Here is a 21,987-nt window from a genome sequence, read left to right on the forward strand (position 1 = left end):
TATATCTTTCTGTAAATCTCTCAGATGCCGCGTCGGAACAGGAGTCCTCCTTTTCTTCGCTACAGGCTCTCCTCCTGTTCGGGTTTTTCCCAACCAGAGAAAGAAGACAGTGTGCGTGTGTGCGTGCGTGCGCGTGTGTGACTGGAGAGCGAGCCAACGAGAGAGAGAGAGAGAGAGAATGATTCATGCGCATGCGCAGACAGTCCCGTCTCATTCAAGCAGACCACAAGTTGGCACTTCTTACGAATAATATAGCCTATTACTGTATGTATTTTTAAATTAATGTTTATGTCATACTTTAGAACAATAAACTAAGTAACTGTGAGAATCCATGTTATTAACCCGCTAACAAAATTATGTTGTAATGTTAGTTATACCTTGATAATTATGATGATGATGACAATGATAATAATAATAATAATAATAATAATAATAATAATAATAATAATAATAATAATAATAATAATAATAATAATAATAATAATAATAGCGATAATGGCGGCACGTGGCTGATTGTTTAGCACATTCGCCTCCCAGTGCTGAGGACGCAAGAAGATCGAGTCCAGGCTTCGGCCTTCCTGGGTGAAGTTTGCATGTTCTCCCCGTGCCTGCATGGGTCTTCTCCTCCCACATTCCAAAGACATTCATGAGTCATGACAGGTCAATTGGGCGCTCTGAATTGTCCCCAGATGTGCTTGTGAGTGTGGATGGTTGTTCGTCTCTGTGTGCCCCGCCTACTGCCCGAAGTCAATTGGGATAGGCTCCAGCACCCCTGCGACTCTTGTGTGGAGTAGCAGTTAAGAGGATGGATGGATAATAATAATTACAATTATAATAATAAAGTAAATTGACTCTCTCTCTCTCAACAAGGAATTAACAGCAGAAAGAAAAGCAATAAAAACTCAAACGTGTTTGACGTGACTCATGTCTATCAGAGATGTTCCAATGAGTAACATGTAAAGATGTTACATCTACAGTAGAGATGAGATGTTCATTTTCTGAATAACTGCTTTTGATGCATTGATTCACAATCACAACTATATGAATAATGTGAAGGACAGTATGCCACGTGTGATTTTTGTTTGTTTGTTTTTTGTTTGTTTTAGCAATAAATGTTCAATAAAGTGCTTTTCACTTTCTAGTAGCACCACTGGTGATATATGGACAGGCACTGAGAGAGATAGAGAGAGAGAGAGAGAGAGAGAGAGAGAGAGAGAGCATAAGGGGGCGCCACACACCAAGGAAAGACGGAGGTGATGATGGTGGGTGGGATGTAACATGAAAACCAAAAAGCTTCATTTCATATTATTTCCTCAACATAAATTTGTCTTCCTCCATCACACTTTAGCGCCCCCTGTTGGAAAACGGAACTCAATCATCACTTTTTCTGTGCAACGCAGTGGTTCGCCCGCCTCAGTTCTGAGATTCTGTGTTCAAATCACGTCTGTGTGGAGTTTGTGTGTTCTCCCCACCCTTGCTTTTTTCTCAAAGTAACTTTGGCTTCAGCCCACATTCCCAAAAATATTCAAGATAGGTTCTTTCAAGCCTAAATTGTCAGCAGCAGGTGTGAATGTGAGTTTGAATGGTTTGTCTCACTATGGCCTAGCTAACCACGCCTCTCGCCCAAAGTCAGCTGATGATGGGCTCCTGCTCACTCGCAACCCTGTCATTCACAGCGTTAAAAATGAGAAAGGACTGAGCTTCTTCTATATGCCTTCTTTGTATTTAATTTCCGGCAGTCTGGATGCCCCGTGGCACCATATGCTGCATTTCACTGGTCAGTCTTGGTAGCCTACTGTGAAGACATCTTGTTTGGGAGAAGAGATTGACGATTGTTGACGGAGATGTCTTTTTGCTTGTATTCTGTTTGCCATCTCAAGTAATACACACTGTACAGGAAGAGTAGTTTTAAAATAAAGTTGCTGATTTTTTTTCTTCACCATCTGTGGGCTCGCACACATTTTTACATTTAAGATGCGAAAATCGGGGTGCATGTATTTCGCTTATGAGAATATGTGAGCGGCAACCACAGGCACCTGTTGAATTGGTTATGCAATTCCACCCATCACCACTTGGAGGCACAAAAGGTACATAAGGAATATGTTACTAGTCTGTGCATTGTAGCGCCACATTTTAAAGTAGTTAATGAGGCTTTTTGTCATCATCAAAGTGCTGTTAAACGCCCACAAGGCTGTTTAACACTAGTTGCTTAGCAATTAAATGTAAATTAACGTCTTAATATTAATATAATGCGTAAAAAGAAGTTAACCACTTGAATAGAGAATGGTTAAGACAATAAAACAGTCACCCGCAGTAACACTGTGAACATACACGCACACACACGCACACGCATTTTAGCACATCTTAGGAGAAAAACCATAAATTGCAACCTAGCTGATATTAATTGATTAGTGTACGACAGGGAAAAAAAAAAAAAAAACACGAGTTAGTTCACCAGTCTTTCAGTTTCAACTAAGATGGGGTTTCTTCCTGTTATGGACCTCCAACATAATAGACAAAAAACAACAACAACAACAACGTCCTACCTTTATTCACATCACATTCTGGCATTTCAAAACCATCCATCTCTCTATCTTCTGTTCTACATCACTTATCCCAGGGTTACGGGTGTATTGGCCCTTTACTTGCGGATAGGGCTGAACACTTCAAAACGCATCGACAGGACTAATGAAAATATTTTTCCCGTTGGTTAAGTGTCCTTTCCATGTGGCGAGCCACAGTTAGTGTGTGCACAGGAGGTGTTTGAAATGGCTGATGCAGAAAGGATTAACATTACAGCTGAGGAAATGAAATGACCAGAAGTCTCTTGCAGACGCCAATCCGTTCTGAATGGAGATTATGACAAGACAACAAATGATGCTGCTGCAGGTTAAGCCACATACTTGGCTGCCAGTAATGGGGAGTGATGGGAAATGTGCTTAAAACAAAATGGCCAACACACGCAGACACGCTAGAGCTATTTTAGGAATTGTCTCATGTATTCCTTAACAAAAGTGAGGTAAACTAAAGTACGTACAGGTACAGGAGAACTTGCAAAAATACCTATCAAAAGCAAAACTTCCTCACAAAAAACAAAATTGTGCAAGACTTCAGCCAAGGTTATAGTTAATAAAAAGTAACAAAAAGCACCTACAATTTAAGTTAACCAAAGTTATTATATTTACATAATACTTTTTGCGACCTTTTCTTTATCTTGCACTCAACAATACACTCCATATATATAAAGAAAAGCAGACTAATACTAAAACTACTAAAAACTAAACTAAAAATAAGAAATCCAAACTAAAAAAGGAATACAAACTAACAAACCAGTGATGGCAAATAGGAAACGTGTGATGTGCGGACGAAAAGAACCATCGAGGAACAAATAGCATGTGTCTGTGTGGGGACAAAAGAAGACTGGTGACCACCTGCTGTATGGAAGTGGGTGATATCATAGGACGCCGGGCTGAGCGCATGGCCGGGAGCCAGGTCATGTCAGCATGGCGTTCGTCTCGCCAATGATGGCGTCCCGTATGCCAGCGAGTCTCCTCTGGTGCTCAGCGGGCCTCTTTCTCGTTATCTCGCTCGGTGGTGTGACACGAGTGCGACAGACCTAGCAAAGTCTGTGTGAGCTCCAAATTTGGGAAACCAGAACAATCTTAGGAGTTGCTGATTTAGCTCCAATATGTGGTTATCCATTAGGAATGTTTTGTGCACAATTTACTACTTTCAAGTGACCTGATTTCATTGTGTTAGCGAACACCTGAAACAGCAGGCGTGTGCACATACCCAAAACATACAGTCATAAAGAGCTACATGTAATACCATACACACATAATAGCCATAATCTGTCACGAGTGACTAATTAACTGCACATGCATCTGCTCTTCTGATCAGTTCTTCAATGTAATGACTGTCGTGTCTGAATGGCCATAAATTGTTTTCATAAAGGCCGAACCTTTGGTTGAGCTGTTGTGTTGTTTGTGTTGAAATGGGCATGAATCAAGAATAATAATCCATAAAGTATTCTAACATAAACTATGCCAAATATTCCCTAAAAATGGGATTTTGGGTTTACCAGTTGACCATAAATGTGTCTTTTTTTTTTGGACATTTGTTATGATTTGGGTTTTTGGTCATGTTTTCCTTGTGTCTCTTGTTCTGTCAATGTCTCGTCAAATCTTCTGTCCACCTGTGCTTGTTTTTCCCATTCCCTTGCGTTATCCAATCAGCTCCCCAAGCCACTTGTGTCTTGTCCCGGTGTCTCTCGTTACTAAGTGTATTTAGTAGTGTAGTTCCGATATCGATACTGGTATCGGCAGAGGCGCGGATACTAGGGGTGGGAATCTCTGACATGAGGCCGATTCGATATGTATCTCGATACACAAGTTGCGATTCGATTGAAAAACGATTATCTTTCGGAACAGAACGGTTCGATACGGTTCGATTAAGTTTGGGAACGATACAATTTTCGATTCAATACGATTAATTTCAATATTCAAATCTTACATTTGTTGCTTGTAAGCATTAATCTTAAAACACCACAAATTTTTACAGTATCTACAAATGTGTTAAAAAAGAACAACAACAACGTCTTCTATATTTTTATATATTGAATCAATTATTTAAATGGACCGGAACAAAGGGCTGGGCGATATGACTGAAAAATGTATCAGTTTAAATATTTATTAGTTGTTATTGACAGTTATAATTGTTTTTTGTTTTTTTAATTCAAAATAAGGATCAGGAAAACAAAAGGCTGATAATTCAATTTGAAATATAAATATTTAACCTTTAAAAAAACACCAACACAATTAAACAGAATATGTCCACATTGTGAAGTATTTCAGAAACATAAATTTAAGATATGAAATAAACCTGCCGTCCAGCCAAAAAGAAATATGAAGCCACCTTATGGAACAATAAATCTATCAAACACATTTTAACAACTTAATATATCCAAAAATATTTCCAAAAGTGCCCTAACCTTTTTCTCAGCAATTTTTGTTATTAACAATTTTTGTTTTTCTTTGCCATCACATTCATTTTTGGTTCATGTATGATATCTTTTTTGTTTTTTTAATCTGAGACACGATGATGACCACGGAATGCATTATGTTTACAACATCCGGGGAATGAAGCGTCTCTGAGCGCTACTTTGCTAGCTCTCTGTAAACACGGAAGTAGCTTGAATAGTGATGCAACTGAAATGTAAACAAAACAAGTAGAGCACGGTGCAGAACTCTTGCTATTGTTATGAAAACCATAAAGCCTCAGTCGCAACCGATTCACAGCAACGCGATATCCGTTCCACAGCTTTACAAGCAATGTATCTAAGGATTCCCGGCGGATTTTGTATCGGTTGACAAGTCTGCTACCGATACGGCCGTTTAGCTCCCCTTGACGACCGATGGTTCGGTCGAATCGGCTTTTTGTCCCACCCCTAGCCGATACTGCATTAAAACAGTGGTATTGGTATCGGTGACTACTCACAAGTAACATGCCGATACCATTAATTCCAACGCTAATATAGGATTTTGTTTAAATATTTTTATTGAAGTGTATACCAAAAGCAGAACATCCAGACTTATGTAAAAATTTACAACAAACTAATATAGGATTTTGGATGCAGCATCTTGTGTCTTGCTCGTGCACGACATTCACTGATATGCGACATGCTCACTGCATGCCGATCTAAGATATCCTATTGGCCCTTGAATGCTCTGAACCAATGGCAGGACAGCTTTTTCATGTTGAGGGGGAAAAAAAACAAAAAGACTTAGGTATCGGTATCGGTATCGGGGGGCCAAAAAATGGTATCGGAACAACACTAGTATTTAGTTCCCTGCTTTCGTTCAGGCCTTGTCGAGTCTTTGTCGTCGCCACACCTTGTTTCCGTGCGCCTCTGAGTCCTGCCCGTTTAGTTTACAACTAGTAAGTTTATCCCCAGCCTTGTTTTGTACTTTGTATTTTGTGTTGCACTTTGTTTAAGTTCAAATTACAAACATGTTTAAGAGCACCCCTGCCTCACCTTTCTTTGCCTCCCTCCACTTGAGTCCACAATCCCCCGCAAACCTTAACAACATTGGTGACACTGTTGAAGAAAAAAGTTGAAACAGTCACAAGAACTGTCTGTGTTTCATTCATATTTGCACAGATTCCCGCCAAAACACGCACGTTGGTCTTTGAAAGGTCATGGGAGAATCTTGAAACTGAAAGAGTATCTTGAGAGAGAGAGAGAGAGAGAGAGAAAGAGAGAGAGAGAGAGATGTGCCTGCAAAAAATTAAAGTTGCTTTGTTTACAAACGTTACTTGCTATAAAAGGCTGGATTTATTATCACACATTAGTCCTCATTTAATTCCCTTGACATTTAGCGTCATATAAAAGAGAGAGAAGATATCAGGCATGTATTGTCAAAAATGATCGATAGGGTCGAGAGGTGATTTATGACCTCGTATGATGTCATATGACAGTTTTCATAAAAGTGATTGATGGGTTAATGAGACTGTAGGTGTTTGAAGTACAACGTCATCAAGCGCATTTGAGAAGGTTTATTGATAAAAGGGTTAAAGGTTATTGTAATAAATATTCTAATGTTGTCAGGTTAATGTTTTCATAGAGTTAAAGGTGAGGGTTTCAAAGACCGTAAAATACCTGGAAATGTGTGGGGACATCGAATGAATAATGAATTAATGTTTTAGTAGTAAATAGGTGGACTTTAGAGAGAGTTTTTTTTTTTTTTTGGGTGTAGTCATAAGAGGTCATAAATCTTGACCTCTTGACGCTACAGATCCTTTTTGCCATTACATGTCTGATATCTTCTCTCTTCCGCCTCCCAGTGCTGAGGGTGTGAGATCAAGTCCGGGTTTCGGCCTTCTCGGGTGGAGTTTGCATGTTCCCCCCATACCTGCATGAGTTTTCTTCAGGTGCTCTGGTCTCCTCCCACATTTCAAAGACATGTATGGCAGGTTAACTGGGCGATCTGAATTGTTCCGAGGTGTGATTGTGAGTGTGGATGGTTGTTCGTCTATTTGTGCCCTGTGATTGGCTGGCAACAGGTTCAGGGTGTATCCTGCAGCTGGGATAGGCTCCAGCACCCCAGCAACCCTTTTAAGAAATAAGCGCTTAAGAAAATGGGTGGATGTATTTTACAATGACATAACATATTATTTATTAAATTCATGTAACTTAGAGTACACTAATCAGTTGTAAACTTGATAACACTGAATTGCTGTTTTCTTATTTCTTGTAAATTCTACAGTCAATTCGTTACAGTAGGATGTCATTAATTAAGTTGTGTACTTAAAGAAGTGGCCTTTGTGTGATTTATAGATTCACTTTGGAAGAATGAGATGTGGTGTCGGGTGCAGATGACCTTGCTGCAGCGTGACGCATACTGAATTTAAACATTGCCGTGACATTAGCCCGCCCATGTCGCAACACGCTTAACCACCGAATCAAGGATGTGACACCGCATCGCTCGACACACATTAGGCAGCTCTATTTGACTTTGTAGGGTCATTAACAAGAGTAAATTCCGTTCTGTGGGTGCATGCGTGTGCACGTAAGCAAGGCAAAACAGGTCAGCTTTGGGGAATAACAAATAGAGCACATTTTCAGACAAAGGACAAGCAATCAGACATGTAACCGTGGATGAATGGGAAGGGGACGAAGGACAGATGGATGGAAATGATGACTATGCCCTAATGCACAAAGCAAGGTCCATGAAGCCATGCCAGGATTGGTTTGATGTGAAATAAATCTATCAAAAACCATCGGGATGAACAACAGTACAACAGAGATTGGAGCAGAACCTCTGTGGTTATTTTGTAATACTTTATTACTGACACTTTACGGACAGAAATGAAGAAAACATGCAGTGTATTATTATTATTATTATTATTATTATTATTATTATTATTAGGGATGTTCGATACCACTTTTTTTTCAGACCGATACCGATATTCAGACCCCCAGTACTCACCGATACCGATACCAACTGCCGATACAGTAGTACATTTTGACAAATAAAAAATAAAAAAATCACTAAAAGATATTTTTAATCAAATATATTTCCTTTAATTTTGCTGAAAAAAAAACAGCACAGTCACTCTTCAATAGTCTTAAAGCTCAAAATAAAACACAAAAATGCTCTTTTAGTTTAAGATTCACAATTTTGAAGTATTTCCAAACCAGTGAAGTTTTGGTGAAAAACTGCTGCAAGCTAGCGCCAGTTACAGTTAAGGAGGACTCACTTATCGTCTTCCCCCTCTGCCATCGGTCGCTTGTACTCGTCTGTATCACGAGTACTCGAGTACTTGAAAAACGGCTGGTATCGGCCCGATACCGATACCTGGTATCAGTACTCGTCCATCCCTAATTATTATTATTATTATTCCATCCATCCATTTTCTTGACCGCTTATTCCTCACAAGGGTCGCGGGGGCTGCTGGCGCCTATCTCAGCTGGCTCTGGGCAGTAGGCGGGGGACACCCTGGACTGGTTGCCAACCAATCGCAGGGCACACAGAGACGAACAACCATCCACACTCACAAGCACACCTAGGGACAATTCGGAGCGCCCAATTAACCTGCCATGCATGTCTTTGAAATGTGGGAGGAGACCGGAGTACCCGGAGAAGACCCACGCGGGCACGGGGAGAACATGCAAACTCCACCCAGGAAGGTCCGAGCCTGGACTCGAACCGGAGACCTCAGAACTGGGAAGCGGACGTGCTAACCACTCGACTACCGTGCCGCCCTATTATTATTATTATTATTATTATTATTATTATTATTATTATTATTATTATTATTATTATTATTATTATTATTATTATTATTATTATTATTATTATTATTATTATCGTACATATTAAAAGGATGGATTTATGGTTTTATGAAGTGATATTGCAGGGCTAAAACCCAGCTCAGGCTTGACAGAATTTTTCAATGTGTCGGGCAAGTTCTTGAATTGACGCTGTTGAATTGGGCGATTCATTTGATATCAATTTCCATAAAGAGGAGAAACGTGGCCACACACATACAGTGCAGTCACAGCATTACCAAATCTCTGTTTTTTATACGCGTTGAATGATCGGTTTGCACCAGCTGGTGTGTTCCTCCAGACAATCACAAACACAAAAAAAGTTACCATTTGAGCCAATTAAGCACAATTTTCCTTCAAAGTGCAGGAGCTTCATTAATAAGCGAGCATGCTCCATTACTCATTGCTGGTCTGCATTTACATGTAAATTGTGAGGAAGCAGAAGGAAACAAACACTTATGCAATACATCACCATGGCGCCAGCACATACAATCACAGAAGATGTGATTGATTGTTTCTCACAATAACAGAAAATTAAGTTTTGGGTCAAGTACAAACAAAAACCGTGGTAGTCTGTTGGCAGGATGTGAATGAAAACATCATCCGCCATGCCCATATTCATAAAGAGCTCCTACTGACGCAATTCTTGAAAATAAAGCCTACCAATCTCACACGCTTATGAGATACACCAACAATTCCAAGAGTATTATGCTAGTAATGATAAGCTATTCATAAAGCACATTTAGTGATTTCAAGCTTAAGTAAAAAATAAAATAAAATAAAAAAAAAGTGCTAGATGTGTAGAGGACATTTAAGAGGCTTAGTTGTTGTCTTAAGCACACAACAAAAAATCTATGCTATCAACAATGGCAAGACATTTTAATGTATATAATTTTAAATAATAAAAACATTAGTTATTAACAGGGGGGCACGATGGATGACTGGTTAGCTCGTCTGCCTCCCATTTCTGAGGTCTCCGGTTCGAGTCCAGGCTCGGACCTTCCTGGGTGGAGTTTGCATGTTCTCCCCGAGCCCGCGTGGGTCTTCTCCGGGTACTCCGGTCTCCTCCCACATTCCAAAGACATGCATGGCAGGTTAATTGGGCGCTCCGAATTGTCCCCAGGTGTGCTTGTGAGTGTGGATGGTTGTTTGTCTCTGTGTGCCCTGCGATTGGCTGGCAACCAGTCCAGGGTGTCCCCCACCTACTGCCCAGAGCCATCTGAGATAGGCTCCAGCACCCTCCTTGTGAGGAATAAGTTGTCAAGAAAATGGTTGGATGGGTAGTTATTAAAATTAGTTAATTACCTGTGGATTTTCACTATTTGTGGGTGCTTGGTCCCAAGCAGCAATAGAAGTGGTTCAGTGTATAATTGAAAATATAATTCTTGTTAGTTTTATTTCACTTTTATGCTTAGCAAGCTCAGGTACTAAAAAAAATAAATTTGAAAGCAAAGAAACAGCACATTATATCAAGTGATTCATCAATATTTATGCAGATGAGCATGAAAAGAAATCGAAAGTGACCTGAATTGACTTCTTTGCGAAATTGGGCATGTAGAGGTCATGCCTAGAAAGACCAACAATGTCGGCTGTCTTAATTCTGCCTGAAGGCTCCGCAGGGGAACTTCTGTAATTGTGTTCTTATGCCAAGTTGTGAGTGTTCCCTGCGGAGGGCCCATGTTGAATTCAATGAGTGGCCACATTTGGGCTGCCTGTGCTTCTTCTTTCAACACTTGGACAAAGCTACATCTAAGACGGAGATATGTTTCATGCTTGTACAAATTTTGGTTAACTGAGACGCATGTTCCAAACTAGGCCACAAAAATGGAAATGTGTCACTTGAACCATCTGTCCATTTTCTATAGCTCCTGTTCTAATTAGGGTGAGCTGGATTCCATCCCAGATTCCATTGCGGCGACAGTCGGGGTACACCATAGACACATCGCCAGCAATGCACAGAGTTTGATGAGGAAAAAAAAGGGATGGCGTCTCCTCATTAATACGTCGCAGCATCCCGAGAGAAAGCACGATGAGTCTGACTTTTGCTCCTTCACAGCTGGCCTCCTCTTTACTTGCAGCTCTCCATTTCGCCATCTCTAAATCGACAACATGAATCCATCAGGAGTGCTAATGATTGCGGTCACATTGAGTTGCTGAAAAGATGCATCTTGTGGCAGGAGACCAAACACAATTACCCAGTGGCCACTGCATTCGGTGGGACTAACTACCTCTGTATGTACTCCTCACACTGGAATCTACAGTCAAAACTCAGGGGTGGGATTTTAAACATGGACAAAAGGGTCCGTGCTCTATTCACAAAGGATTCTTGCTCTTACTTTGGTCTTATTTCAGAGCAAATAAGATTACCTTCTTTGAATTATATCTTTCCAAATTTTATTCAGTACAAATAAAATATAAACAAAGTTTCACCGTGATGAACGCCTCCGCAGGTGTTTTATGCATGTCCGAAGGAAGAGCAAGAGGCAAAACACTGCTGTCATGACACCATATGATTTTAAAATGATCTGCAAGGCCTGGGTCAACTCTGGATTTGACATGACGGGCATACGCTGCCCAAAATTAGGGTAGACCAGTAGGTTGATCTCAGCCACACGGCGCCCCTTCCGCCAGCAGTAGTAGATACCTGAAAAGTAAAACATCTGTTAAAACATCTCATTTGACGCAAACAGAACCCGTATAATTTTCAGTCTAGCATCCAGCTGGGATACACCCTGGACTGGTAGCAGGGAGGGCAAATATATTTCGTACCTGAGTCATCAAGTCGAGCAGGGGTGAAGACCAGATGATGTCCGGCATCAATATGAATCCTCGGAGTCGCGACGCCTGATTTCCCACCTCCCAAACTCTGTGATCGATAAATGGGCTCAGATCCTCTGTCCCACGCCACCGCCATGTATGGCTTGGCCTTTGGGCAGCCGATGGTCAGGATTTGCTCTGCTGGGTGGTTTAAGTAAGAAACCTGCATCTCTTCTGTCTTCTTGGAATCAGAACTGAAACACACAAAGAGATGACAAACTTCAATATGTGTTTGTCAGGATAAATCAAGAAATACTACTAAACAGTGCCGTGCGGTAATAATAAGCGATTAATGCGGTGCATGTACAAGCCCTTCAAAATAAAATCATTGAAAATATTTATCTGTCAGTGTCCTCTAAAATACAATAATATAGTTCTACTGTTTTGGTCTTAAATTCCTGAATATTTTATCCTGTTTTCCTCGCGGGCAGCGGAGAAGCCGACAGGTTGTTTCGTGCAAACACAATGAAAAATGAAGTTGTGTTTTATTCTTTACTGCACAACCGACTTGTGTTTCATGAACAGCACTTTGTATACAGCAATGCCCGTTCTTTATAAATAAAGTTGAGTTGAGCTGATTGAGTATTTGCCAATAAGGGTACGAATTGTAAGCGTCCCAATATGTAGCCTGTAGCGGTACAATAGATTGCCCCAGTGACAAGCCATTGAACCCTTAAAGGTACGAATTTAACACATTTTTTCTGACGGTGTACCTTTGCATGCCCCTGGTACCAGGGTTATTATAGTTAATGAAAACTAACGACTAATAGCTTAAAAAAAAAAAAAAAAAATACTGTTTAAAAATAAGTTAAAAAATGAATGAATTTGGTAACAAAGTAAAATAAAAATGAGTGCTTTAAAGAAAAATGAGAACCAGCTGCAACTCATTTATTTTTGCATTACTCTAAGGCTGGGCTGAATAAGGTTGGATCAAACATTTGAATGCTTAGTGGGCTTTTTTGTCATTTTATCTTGTAATGGACAAATACTCCATATCATTTTTTTTTTTGCCTTGCATCCTCAGTTGAACAGTTCATTAAATTCTACATCTGAAATGAAATTATTAATAAATACAATATAATCAGTATTTGTTTTTGTGTTTTTGTTTTGTTTTATCGGGGGGGGGGGACCTAGTCAGGTTCTATTTTCACCTGGGACTTTATTATAAGGACATTGCTGCGTTACTTGCAAGTCGGCACCATTATGTTGTGTCTGAGAGACATTTAAAACGAATTGAAAGCAAGTGGTCTACCGTGGTCTAACTTTCTCGTTCGGACAAGAAACTTTCTCGTCCGGACGAGAAACATCACCTGCGAGCGGGAACTAGGAGAGCTAGCTTGTGGCGGCGGACGGTCCTGTGCTATCATTTTCACACATGAACACAAACTGAAATGTAGTTAGTATAAGGTCTCCCACGCGAGTATGCTGGTTTCTCGTCCGGACGAGAAAAGTTTCTTGTTCGGACGAGAAACATTAATTATTTTTTTTTTTCTCCCATGTCACTTTAGGGGCTCCGTAAAAATTGAATTTAAACTCAATTAAATTAAAAAAAAAAATCAAAATGAAATTAAAACTGCAATAAAAATTCAAACCTATGATAAATTGTGTTAAGTTCTCCTAAATGACACGACATATTCAATCAAAAATGATTATTCAGAGCAGTTTTGTGAGTGGAGCAAGTGGGTGTTTGGGAGGCACACAAGTGGTGAGGTGAAATCCAAGGAAACAAGGTCAAGCAAAGCAGACAGTTAACTATTTGGCATTGCTGGCCTTAAAACATTTTTTCCTGGACTGAATCTCTATCTTTTATATGAGTTTTCCTGATGGTACTGCGCGCTGCCTTGTAATGTACACTGTAATGTGTACATTACAAGTTTAAAAAGAAGAAAATCATTTTTCATACAAAGGTATTTAGAATCTGTAAAAGGTACGGATATTTCACTGAGTAACTCCGGCATCAATGGAAGCTCGCACCCACCTGCTCCGTTGAATTAGGTGTGCTTACCTGTCACCCACAAATTTTATTTTATCCCCTTTGGAATTGGAAGATGCTTCAGTCGCACCAGCTGCACAAGCCACTTGACAGTCTCTGACCTCCAGTCTCGCTCCCAGTTTGTTTTGCTTCAGGTAGCTGAATGCCTCCGGCACCGCCCCCGAGCCACAGGACGCCACGGTGTCGTTGAGCCGCGTGTAGCGCACATGCAGAAAACGGGAGCGGACGTAGCAGAGCCCCACTCGGACCTGCTCGCCCCGCACGCCGCAGCGATCGCACTGTGACCATGGACGGAAAGTGGTGAAGACTTGGTAGAGCAGATGATCAGATCTTTGTCCGTTTACGTCTTTTTTAGTGTTGCTTTTACTTTCAGTCCGCCTGGAAGCAACAAAGAAGAATCTGAATCACTCGAATTTTGTCCCCAGTTCGTCCCTGCATGACATGGTGACAGAGTGATGACTGACAAACTTGACAACTTTATCAATACCCAGGCAACGACATCATCTCCAGCATGACCTCTAACCTTGATGTGAAGCTGAGCTCCTGCACCTCTTGGATGTCTAGATCGTAGGCATAGAAGTAGTCACCCTCGGACGACCCGCAGATGTAGATACCCGAGTCGGCCACAGCCGTTCGAAAGATCAACAGGCTGAAGAGACGAATTGAGAAGCGACTCCGCAGGTCGGCGCTGTGGGGAATTCGAGTTGAGTCCACCAGCTTGTTCCCATTGTAATCGGTCAGGGCCCTGGTATCGTCTGAGATGGAATGGTTGTCCCTGAAAAACCAAACCACTGACTGGACCTGAAACACAAGCAATAGTCCAATTGTATGTAAAAAATTAGGGGTGTCAAAATTAGTCCATTAATTTTGAGTAAATTTAAAGTTCATTTAACGCCACTAATGACTGCCCCCTTACTTGGAAAGTCTGCACTGAGAGAATTCGAGTCGCAACATAGCAGACACGTCCATGTCAAAATTCAACAGTAATACATTTAATAATAATGCATATATTTGTGGTGACTGGGGTCAAGTTGTATTTTATATTTTTAAACGTGTAGAATTTCACAAGCTACTTCATGTTAGTTTGTCTCTGTGTGGCCTGCAATTGGCTGGCAACCAGTTCAGGGTGTACCCCGCCTCCTACCAGCTGGGATAGGCTTCAGCACCCCCACGACACTTGTGAGGAGGAAGCGGTTAAGAAAATGGATGGATAGATACTTCATGTTAAAGATTAAATTAGCTCTTAATATGAAAAGAAAAATGCTGAATGATGCCATCTAGTGGCAGAAAAGTGACCTCAACAAAATTCAATATCACACTCGTTTTCTAACAGTACATCTCTTTTTATTTTAACTCGATTTTAAAAATTATTGACATTATTGTATCAATGACTAAAAGATGCAGCAATATATCTTTTAGTTTAACATTTTTTGTTGAAGTATGAAACTTAAATATTGTACATTTAAGAACAGATATCAAATTTGTGATTAATCTAGAGAGGTCAAACGATTAAACTTTTGAATCAGCTTAATCACAGCTTAGAATTTTGATTAATCACGATTAATCGCTTAATTAAAAAGGCTTTTTTTATCAACATTTAAAGAGCACCTGTTATGTTAATACTTTGTACATTTAATGTTATGACGATGTCTTCAACATATTTTGTTCCACTTTTTCTTATCAGTGAATTACTTGAATAATTTAAAATGGGGGGAAAAAATGACCCCAATATTTTGATATGAATAAATATTCTGAATGTCATACACAAACATTTATTAAATGCTTTACTTTAATGCATGTAGTTATGTTTATTGCTCAAACACAAACTGTGCTACCTTTAACATAGCCATCTGCCGTCACGCTAAAAAATAATTTGGGGTCAAAATTAATATAGTGTTATTAATTTGAGTTAATACATGATTAATGCGATAATTTATTGCGATTAATTAATTAGCTAACGCTTTAATTTTGACAGCAATACATTAATCACAAGTTAACTATCGAAGACATGTGATTAATTATGATTAAAGATTAGAATCGCTGTCACCCCTAGTAAAAATATGACATCAATCATTCCATGTACACTTTGATTGTATACTATTCAATTTTGACATTCCACTTTTACCAACATTACTCACTGAATCACGGAGTAATTGTTGATAAATGCCAGGCCACTGAGAATGGACTCACCTCTTCGGGTTTGCAAAAGCAGGGCAGCTCCACCGTTGCCCCCGCCTGGTAGGCGGTGTTGAAGAACATCAGGAACGCTGGACAAGCCTGTTTTGCAAGCACATCCTGCTTGATAAGGGGAGCCTTGTCACTCCACGCCTCGGTGAGGAAGAAGAGAATGAAGACGGGAGACATGCACAGGCCTCTCCTGGAGAGGGTTCGGCTTCTTCTTAAGGAACCAACACCCTCCAGTTTAAGTGGTGTCTAAAATTTAAAAACATAGTCTCGACAGAAACTTCATGAAGGACTCATCTTTTTGACTATAAAAGTAGTTACCTGTACAGGTATTTGAACACATATTTGTGTTTGAAACAGATGCTCACTAATTTTACTGTAGCTATTACGATATTTCAGAATCAGGGAGTCTGAAATTTCTGATCTAATAGGAAAATTCACTGGAACACTCCTTGGGTACTTTACAACGGTCTTCTTCTGAGATGCATTTCATATTTCAGACTTTAACGGCAGGCCCAGACTCAGCATAATAATGATCCAAGCAAGTGAGTATGCATCTGCACCGGCGGGTACGCTCCATCTTTTTCAGGGAAATTGGCGAGAGGAAACATTTGTTTTCCACTCTTCCGCTTCTTGGACAACACACAATATTAGAACATGTCCGTTTGTTGTCTATTTGGCTTCAAAGCAGTCACAAAATCAAACAGTGGAGGAGCATAGTCGTGGTGGTATCAACTTATTGAAGTTAGGCTCCCTGTGTCCTTCCATTGCTGCGCCGTTGTTGACACGTCCTACTTTGTTGCTATCGTAACTGCCTGCGTGTTGTCATGACGTCATAGCCTTGTCAGCATTATGATGTTATATGATGTTGTATTTTGTTATGAAATTAAGAAGTCTTCAGTACTTACTAGGGGTGTTAAAAAAATCGATTCGGCAATATATCGCGATATTACATCACACAATTCTCGAATCTATTCAATAGGCGGCCGAATCGATTTTTAAACGTCCATTTTTGATGGAAAAATATTCAAGAAAATGTCTTACTTAGAGTTAGGGTTCACACCTTAATCATGGAAAAATGTTATATTAATTAATGGAACTTTAAGCCTTAATATTTTATTTCAAAGCCGTTCAAATATGAAACAGATTACAACCTGTTTGTTAAATACAGTGGCTCACAGTTACGACTGAAGTTTCAGATAAATAAATAATACATTTTCATACAAATCTTAACAGTGTACATGTACAAGTTTACTGAATAGTATTTTCTAAATTTGAGTTAAAAAAAAAAAAAAATCGCAACAATCGATTTATAAATTCGTATCGGGATTAATCGGTATTGAATCGAATCGTGACCTATGAATCGTGGTAATTCACACCCCTAGTACTTATTGTATTATTTTATTTTAAATGGGAAAGTCTTTAGCCTCTGAACTAGCATTTATTTCTTCTTCTGTGGTGAATTGAAATGACTTTATAAAGCCTTAGCCTTGACTTGAAACATGTTTGGATTGTTTTGTAAAAGTCAAGGATGATTTTCTGGACAAATGATGTTATTTTTTTGTCTCGTTACAGCTCTCATGTCATGTTTAATATTACTTGACATAGAAATAAATAAAAGCCTCGGACAACACAGCGATGGGGTGGTTAGCATTGCTTCACAGTTTCAACATTCGGCTGTGGCCTTCCCGTTTAAAGAATGCACGTTCTCATTGTGCTGGAATGACTTTTCTCCAGGCACTTTGGCTCCCCTCTCCACTCAGAAACTTGCATGTTAGGTTAAGAGAAGACCAGAGATGGGAAAACCAGGTCAAGAAAGTAAAAACCATGCATGAGTTTGGCTTTAGCCACAGGCGCTTCTCGTAATGAACTCGTTTAACTGCCAGTTGAGTACAAGCAGCTGTAGCTAACACCAAACTATGGCAGGGTTTTAACTTTCTGGACCTGGATTTCCCATCTCTGGCGAAGACTCAAAATTGTCCATAGGTGTGAATATGAGTGTTAATGGTTGTTTGTCTATACTGTATGTGCCGTACGATTGGCTGGCTAACAGTTGACTACAGAGTGCGCCTGGCCTCTTGCTAGAAGTCTGCTAGAATAGGCTTCAGGTCACTCACAGTAGTGAGGATGATCGATGGAGAGCATTCATCTGTGGATAATATGTGCATCTCGGATTAAGTTGCGGATTGGCCGTTGGAGTCATAAAGTGTCAATTCATATTGGAACCATGGGTACCAAACCAAGCCATTGTGGAAATGTATGCTCTTGCCTTCGTAGTATCTTCGAAACACTCAGGTTATTCGGTCATGTGACCGCATGCTCCATCTAGAGAAGGAATGTCTGTTTACTGCTTGATACACACAATGCAGATGGAATTCAAATGACACAAAACAACATCCTTGTTGCTTCCGTCGGCCAGTGTAGACAGCGCATGACCTTGTGCTTAAAGTAAGTTATTTCTGTGGAGTTGGTACACTGTGTTAACGGCCAGTGTAGGCTGTGACAACTCAATATGTTTGAATGAGATAAGTGAATAATGGCTTAGTTGAAATATACTTTAAAATGTGAAAATATGTGGAAATTGCTACGTATTTTTTATTTTTTATTTTTATTTTAACCAACACTTTTTTTTTTTTTTCTGGTCAGAGTTCTATTAAGAAACAAGTATCATTGCACCCCCCCCCCCCCCAAAACAAAAACCAAAAACAAACAAACAAACAAACAAACAAAAAAAACAATCACTGCATTTTATCAAAAAAATGTACTTGCAGAGATGTGGCAGTTAATTGTTGAGTGCAGTCCCAATAATAATAATATATTAACATGTACACCTGCCGAAAAATAATAAAAGACATTTGCTGTTACTTGAATCAAGCTAAATGTAGACAAATTTTTTTTGTTCATAATTGATTCTTCATACACAAATGTGAAACAAGTTTTTATAGTGATTGGCATTGCAGACAAATTTCATTATATGTGATTTATTTATTAGCTATTATTTCAATTAAGAATTTTACAATGGATATTTTCACACACATACACACGTACGCAAGCACATATCTACATACAGGTACATACACACACCATCTATCAATTTCTTGCACTATTCATTTACTTTCAGCACGCCCCACCCCTCTCCACGCATGGCAGCTCAGTGGTGACGTGAGTTCAATCCCTAAGTGGGTGGGGCAGTGCATGCACATTATCTTGTGTTTATTTTTATTTTTTTATTTTTTTTTGAGCACCTGCCCCTCCAAAGGTCACTGCACACCCCTGTTAGTAAACATATGAAGTTCAAGTGCTAATAAAGTGCACTCCATTTACCATTTATTATAAAGAAATAACATTTTATATAAGCAAAATATTATGACATCTGTAACTGGATTTTGTTCTGAATATTGGGGCCAGTATCATGTAAAAGCCTCACCATCATCCCTCATTAGAATAAACAAGTGCTGCGGTGAAAACATTTGGAGCAGCCTCAGTAATAGCATCCTTGAGCGTCTGAGGCAGAATGTGGTCAAAGCATTTCATGTAATCGCATTGTTGTTAGTCTTCCCACGTGGGTATGTGGCTCTCTGCTCACATGTCCAGCACACAAATGGCTTCTTAATTGGGTTTGGAGGTAACTGGTGACCTTCATGGGCTGCATTAATTTCAAGAAGCACAACCACAGAGCAGAGGAACTCTTTTTTTTTTTTTAATTTAATTTATTTATCTATTTATTTATTTATTTTCTTTCTTTCTTTCTTTCTTTCTTTCTTTCTTTCTTTATTTATTTTTGCATGATTATATTCGATCACAACATAGGCTACTGTGTCTTGTCTGGTTTTTACTTACAAGAGGATTTATGTTGGGCTATTCCATATATTGTATGAGTGACTGAATTTGCACTTAATCCTTTTATGAATATGAGTGTGTTTTGTTTTTTCATATAGTTGAAAGAGTATCAGGGTTGCCCATTGATAGAGGTTAGTACGTCTGCGGCAAACGGTCTCCCTCACAGTTGAGAGTCCTTGGTCTTAAATCTTGGCGCAGGCCCTGTGTGGTGTTAAAAACATGAAACGGGTTGTTATGTTTTGAGGTTTGGATCCCAAAACGCAGACACAAATAAGAATTTTAACACTTTATTCGCATAACATCAAAAGGCGTGGAACTAACTAAAGTTCACCGGAAATAACGAGAAGGCATCGAGGAAGAGAGAAGCAGGTGGCCAGCTGGACAGAGGAATAATCCGACAAAAACACACATTTCTCAGACAGCTTATATAGACAGTGAATCGATCTGATTGATTGTGGCTAGACATGTGGGGAACAGGACTGACATGGAATTTTCTGATTGGCTGTTGACCAGATAAAGAGATTAAAAACTCTTGACATCACATAGCTCATAACATCACTTAGCTTAAAACCAGTTGAAATTAGATGCCGGTTACATCAGTTCAAAACAGACACTTGACCTCACGGTCATGACCCAAACATAACCCTTGCATGACCCACACTTAACCCTGACAGGGGTTAATTGAAACTCTAAATTCTGTATGTTAAGGTTTATTTATACTGTATGACTTGCACCCTGCGATTGGCTAAGGAATAGCCCCTGGCATCTCAAGGTCATTTTGGGACAGAAAGTCCGTCTTCGAAGTGAACTGAAGTAGGTTGACATAGTGATAGAACGGTAACGGGTGATTACACCCAACTCCCGGATCGAATCACAGCTGCGAGTCGACAGGGTCAAGCTCGTGGAATGCACCTCAGCTGCAACATAAACGGAAGCCAAACGCTCATTTGCAAGTTAATTGTCAGCTGTTGCTTGATAAATAAAGCTGAGCATTTCCTGTGAGAGTCAAGAAGTTGCACTTACACATACAGTATTTTATCTTAGAATGATGATGATATTAATGTGCATCACTTACTTTGTCAAGACTACCTCTGTAATTTGTTCTGGAGAATGAAGGGCTTGTGTTTGTGTTTTTCATTGTTGTGATTGCACATAATGGTCTCATCATAAAACATGTTTTCATATCCACCGCTGATGCCCTTCTGTTGTTAATGGAGGTCACAGGTTCACTGTGCAGCAGTGAAGATTTGTCAAGGGTGGACGCGTCAATATTGTTCGAAGACCCTGCTGCTATTAGGGTTGTTGATGTCTTTCCAAAGTGGAACAACTTCATGGGGAACAGCAACAACATTTTTTAATTCATGTCACCATAACATTGCTCCTCACCAATATATGTTTTGTGGTAGAATATAACAGTACTACAATAATAAACATATGAATATCCATCCATCCATTTTCTTGACCGCTTATTCCTCACAAGGGTCGCAGGGGTGCTGGAACCTATCCCAGATGGCTTCGGGCAGTAGGCGGGGTACTCCCTGAACTGGTTGCCAGCCAATCGCAGGGCACACAGAGACGAAAAACCATCCACACTCACAAGCACACCTAAGGACAATTTGGAGCGCCCAATTAACCTGCCATGCATGTCTTGGAATGTGGGAGGAGACCGGAGTACCCGGAGAAGACCCACGCGGGCACGGGGAGAACATGCAAACTCCACCCAGGAAGGCCGGAGCCTGGACTTGAACCCAAGTGCTCAGAACTGGGAGGCGGACGTGCTAACCAGTCAGCCACTGTGCCGCCCACATATGAATATGTCTCTGAAAATGTCAGTGAGTATTATTCTATTCTATTTTTCTAGTTTAGAGAGCTCTTGTGTTGGACTGGTCTGAGGAGGTTCCCATGGAAACTAAAACAGCATTGTAATCTGTTCCTGGGGAAATATTATGCTGCTCTTTGTCTATTTATTTTTTATTTTCTATTCATATTATATTTGCATTTCATTGTTTTTAGTTTTTTAAATGTATTTTTTATTGTTCTTTATGTATTGTTGTTGACTGTTCTGACATAACACAGTTTATTGTGACTAGCAAACTAGCTTCCAGTGTCTAGTGATAATTGGCATAGAAAATGCCTGTGTAACACAAGCATGACATAGTCATAGTTAAATGTTATGTTAATGTTCAATGACCCCCATGGGCCAGCTCAGTTGTAAATTGTAACATACCTTGGGATGAATTGTAACATGAAACAACTTATACTAAAGATATTTAAAGCTTTTTTTGTTCAAAATATTTGAACAACATTGCTGTATGCACATATC

At 39.8% G+C, this 21,987-nt stretch overlaps 2 protein-coding genes across 5 annotated transcripts in view; both read right to left on the minus strand.

Annotated features, from left to right (window-relative positions):
* rgs19 (regulator of G protein signaling 19) overlaps nucleotides 1-131 on the minus strand; it is a 33,376-nt gene extending 33,245 nt beyond the window's left edge. For all 3 annotated transcript variants that reach the window (XM_077514062.1, XM_077514063.1, XM_077514061.1), the window contains exon 1: nucleotides 1-131. This exon is cut by the window's left edge and continues 118 nt beyond it. The gene's annotated coding sequence lies outside the window, so the exon portion shown is untranslated.
* An 11,067-nt stretch (nucleotides 132-11,198) lies between these two features.
* LOC144015047 (Ig-like V-type domain-containing protein FAM187A) lies at nucleotides 11,199-16,606 on the minus strand. Of its 2 annotated transcripts, XM_077515361.1 has the most exons (6): nucleotides 16,146-16,606; nucleotides 15,831-16,073; nucleotides 14,164-14,441; nucleotides 13,653-14,018; nucleotides 11,600-11,841; nucleotides 11,199-11,474 (listed from the first exon to the last, which is right to left on the minus strand). In XM_077515361.1, the coding sequence occupies exons 2-6, from the start codon at nucleotides 16,002-16,004 to the stop codon at nucleotides 11,257-11,259; spliced, it is 1,278 nt and encodes a 425-aa protein (XP_077371487.1). In that variant the 5' UTR covers nucleotides 16,005-16,073; nucleotides 16,146-16,606; the 3' UTR covers nucleotides 11,199-11,256. The 2 variants fall into 2 exon arrangements, with proteins under 2 accessions (XP_077371487.1, XP_077371486.1); XM_077515360.1 differs by having other exon boundaries at nucleotides 15,831-16,606.
* Nucleotides 16,607-21,987: the final 5,381 nt, after the last annotated feature.

Source organism: Festucalex cinctus, chromosome 2 (assembly GCF_051991245.1).
Source record: "Festucalex cinctus isolate MCC-2025b chromosome 2, RoL_Fcin_1.0, whole genome shotgun sequence".
NCBI lineage: Eukaryota > Metazoa > Chordata > Actinopteri > Syngnathiformes > Syngnathidae > Festucalex > Festucalex cinctus.

What these genes read in the sequence shown, in the direction of transcription:
- LOC144015047 (XM_077515361.1), bottom strand. Translation starts at nt 16,004, where the DNA reads ATGTCTCCCGTCTTCATTCTCTTCTTCCTCACCGAGGCGTGGAGTGAC. An exon ending in GAGCTCAGCTTCACATCAAG is followed by an intron (nt 14,019 to 14,163) that starts GTTAGAGGTCAT and finishes TGTTGCTTCCAG; the next exon opens with GCGGACTGAAAGTAAAAGCA. An exon ending in TGCTCGACTTGATGACTCAG is followed by an intron (nt 11,475 to 11,599) that starts GTACGAAATATA and finishes TTTACTTTTCAG; the next exon opens with GTATCTACTACTGCTGGCGG.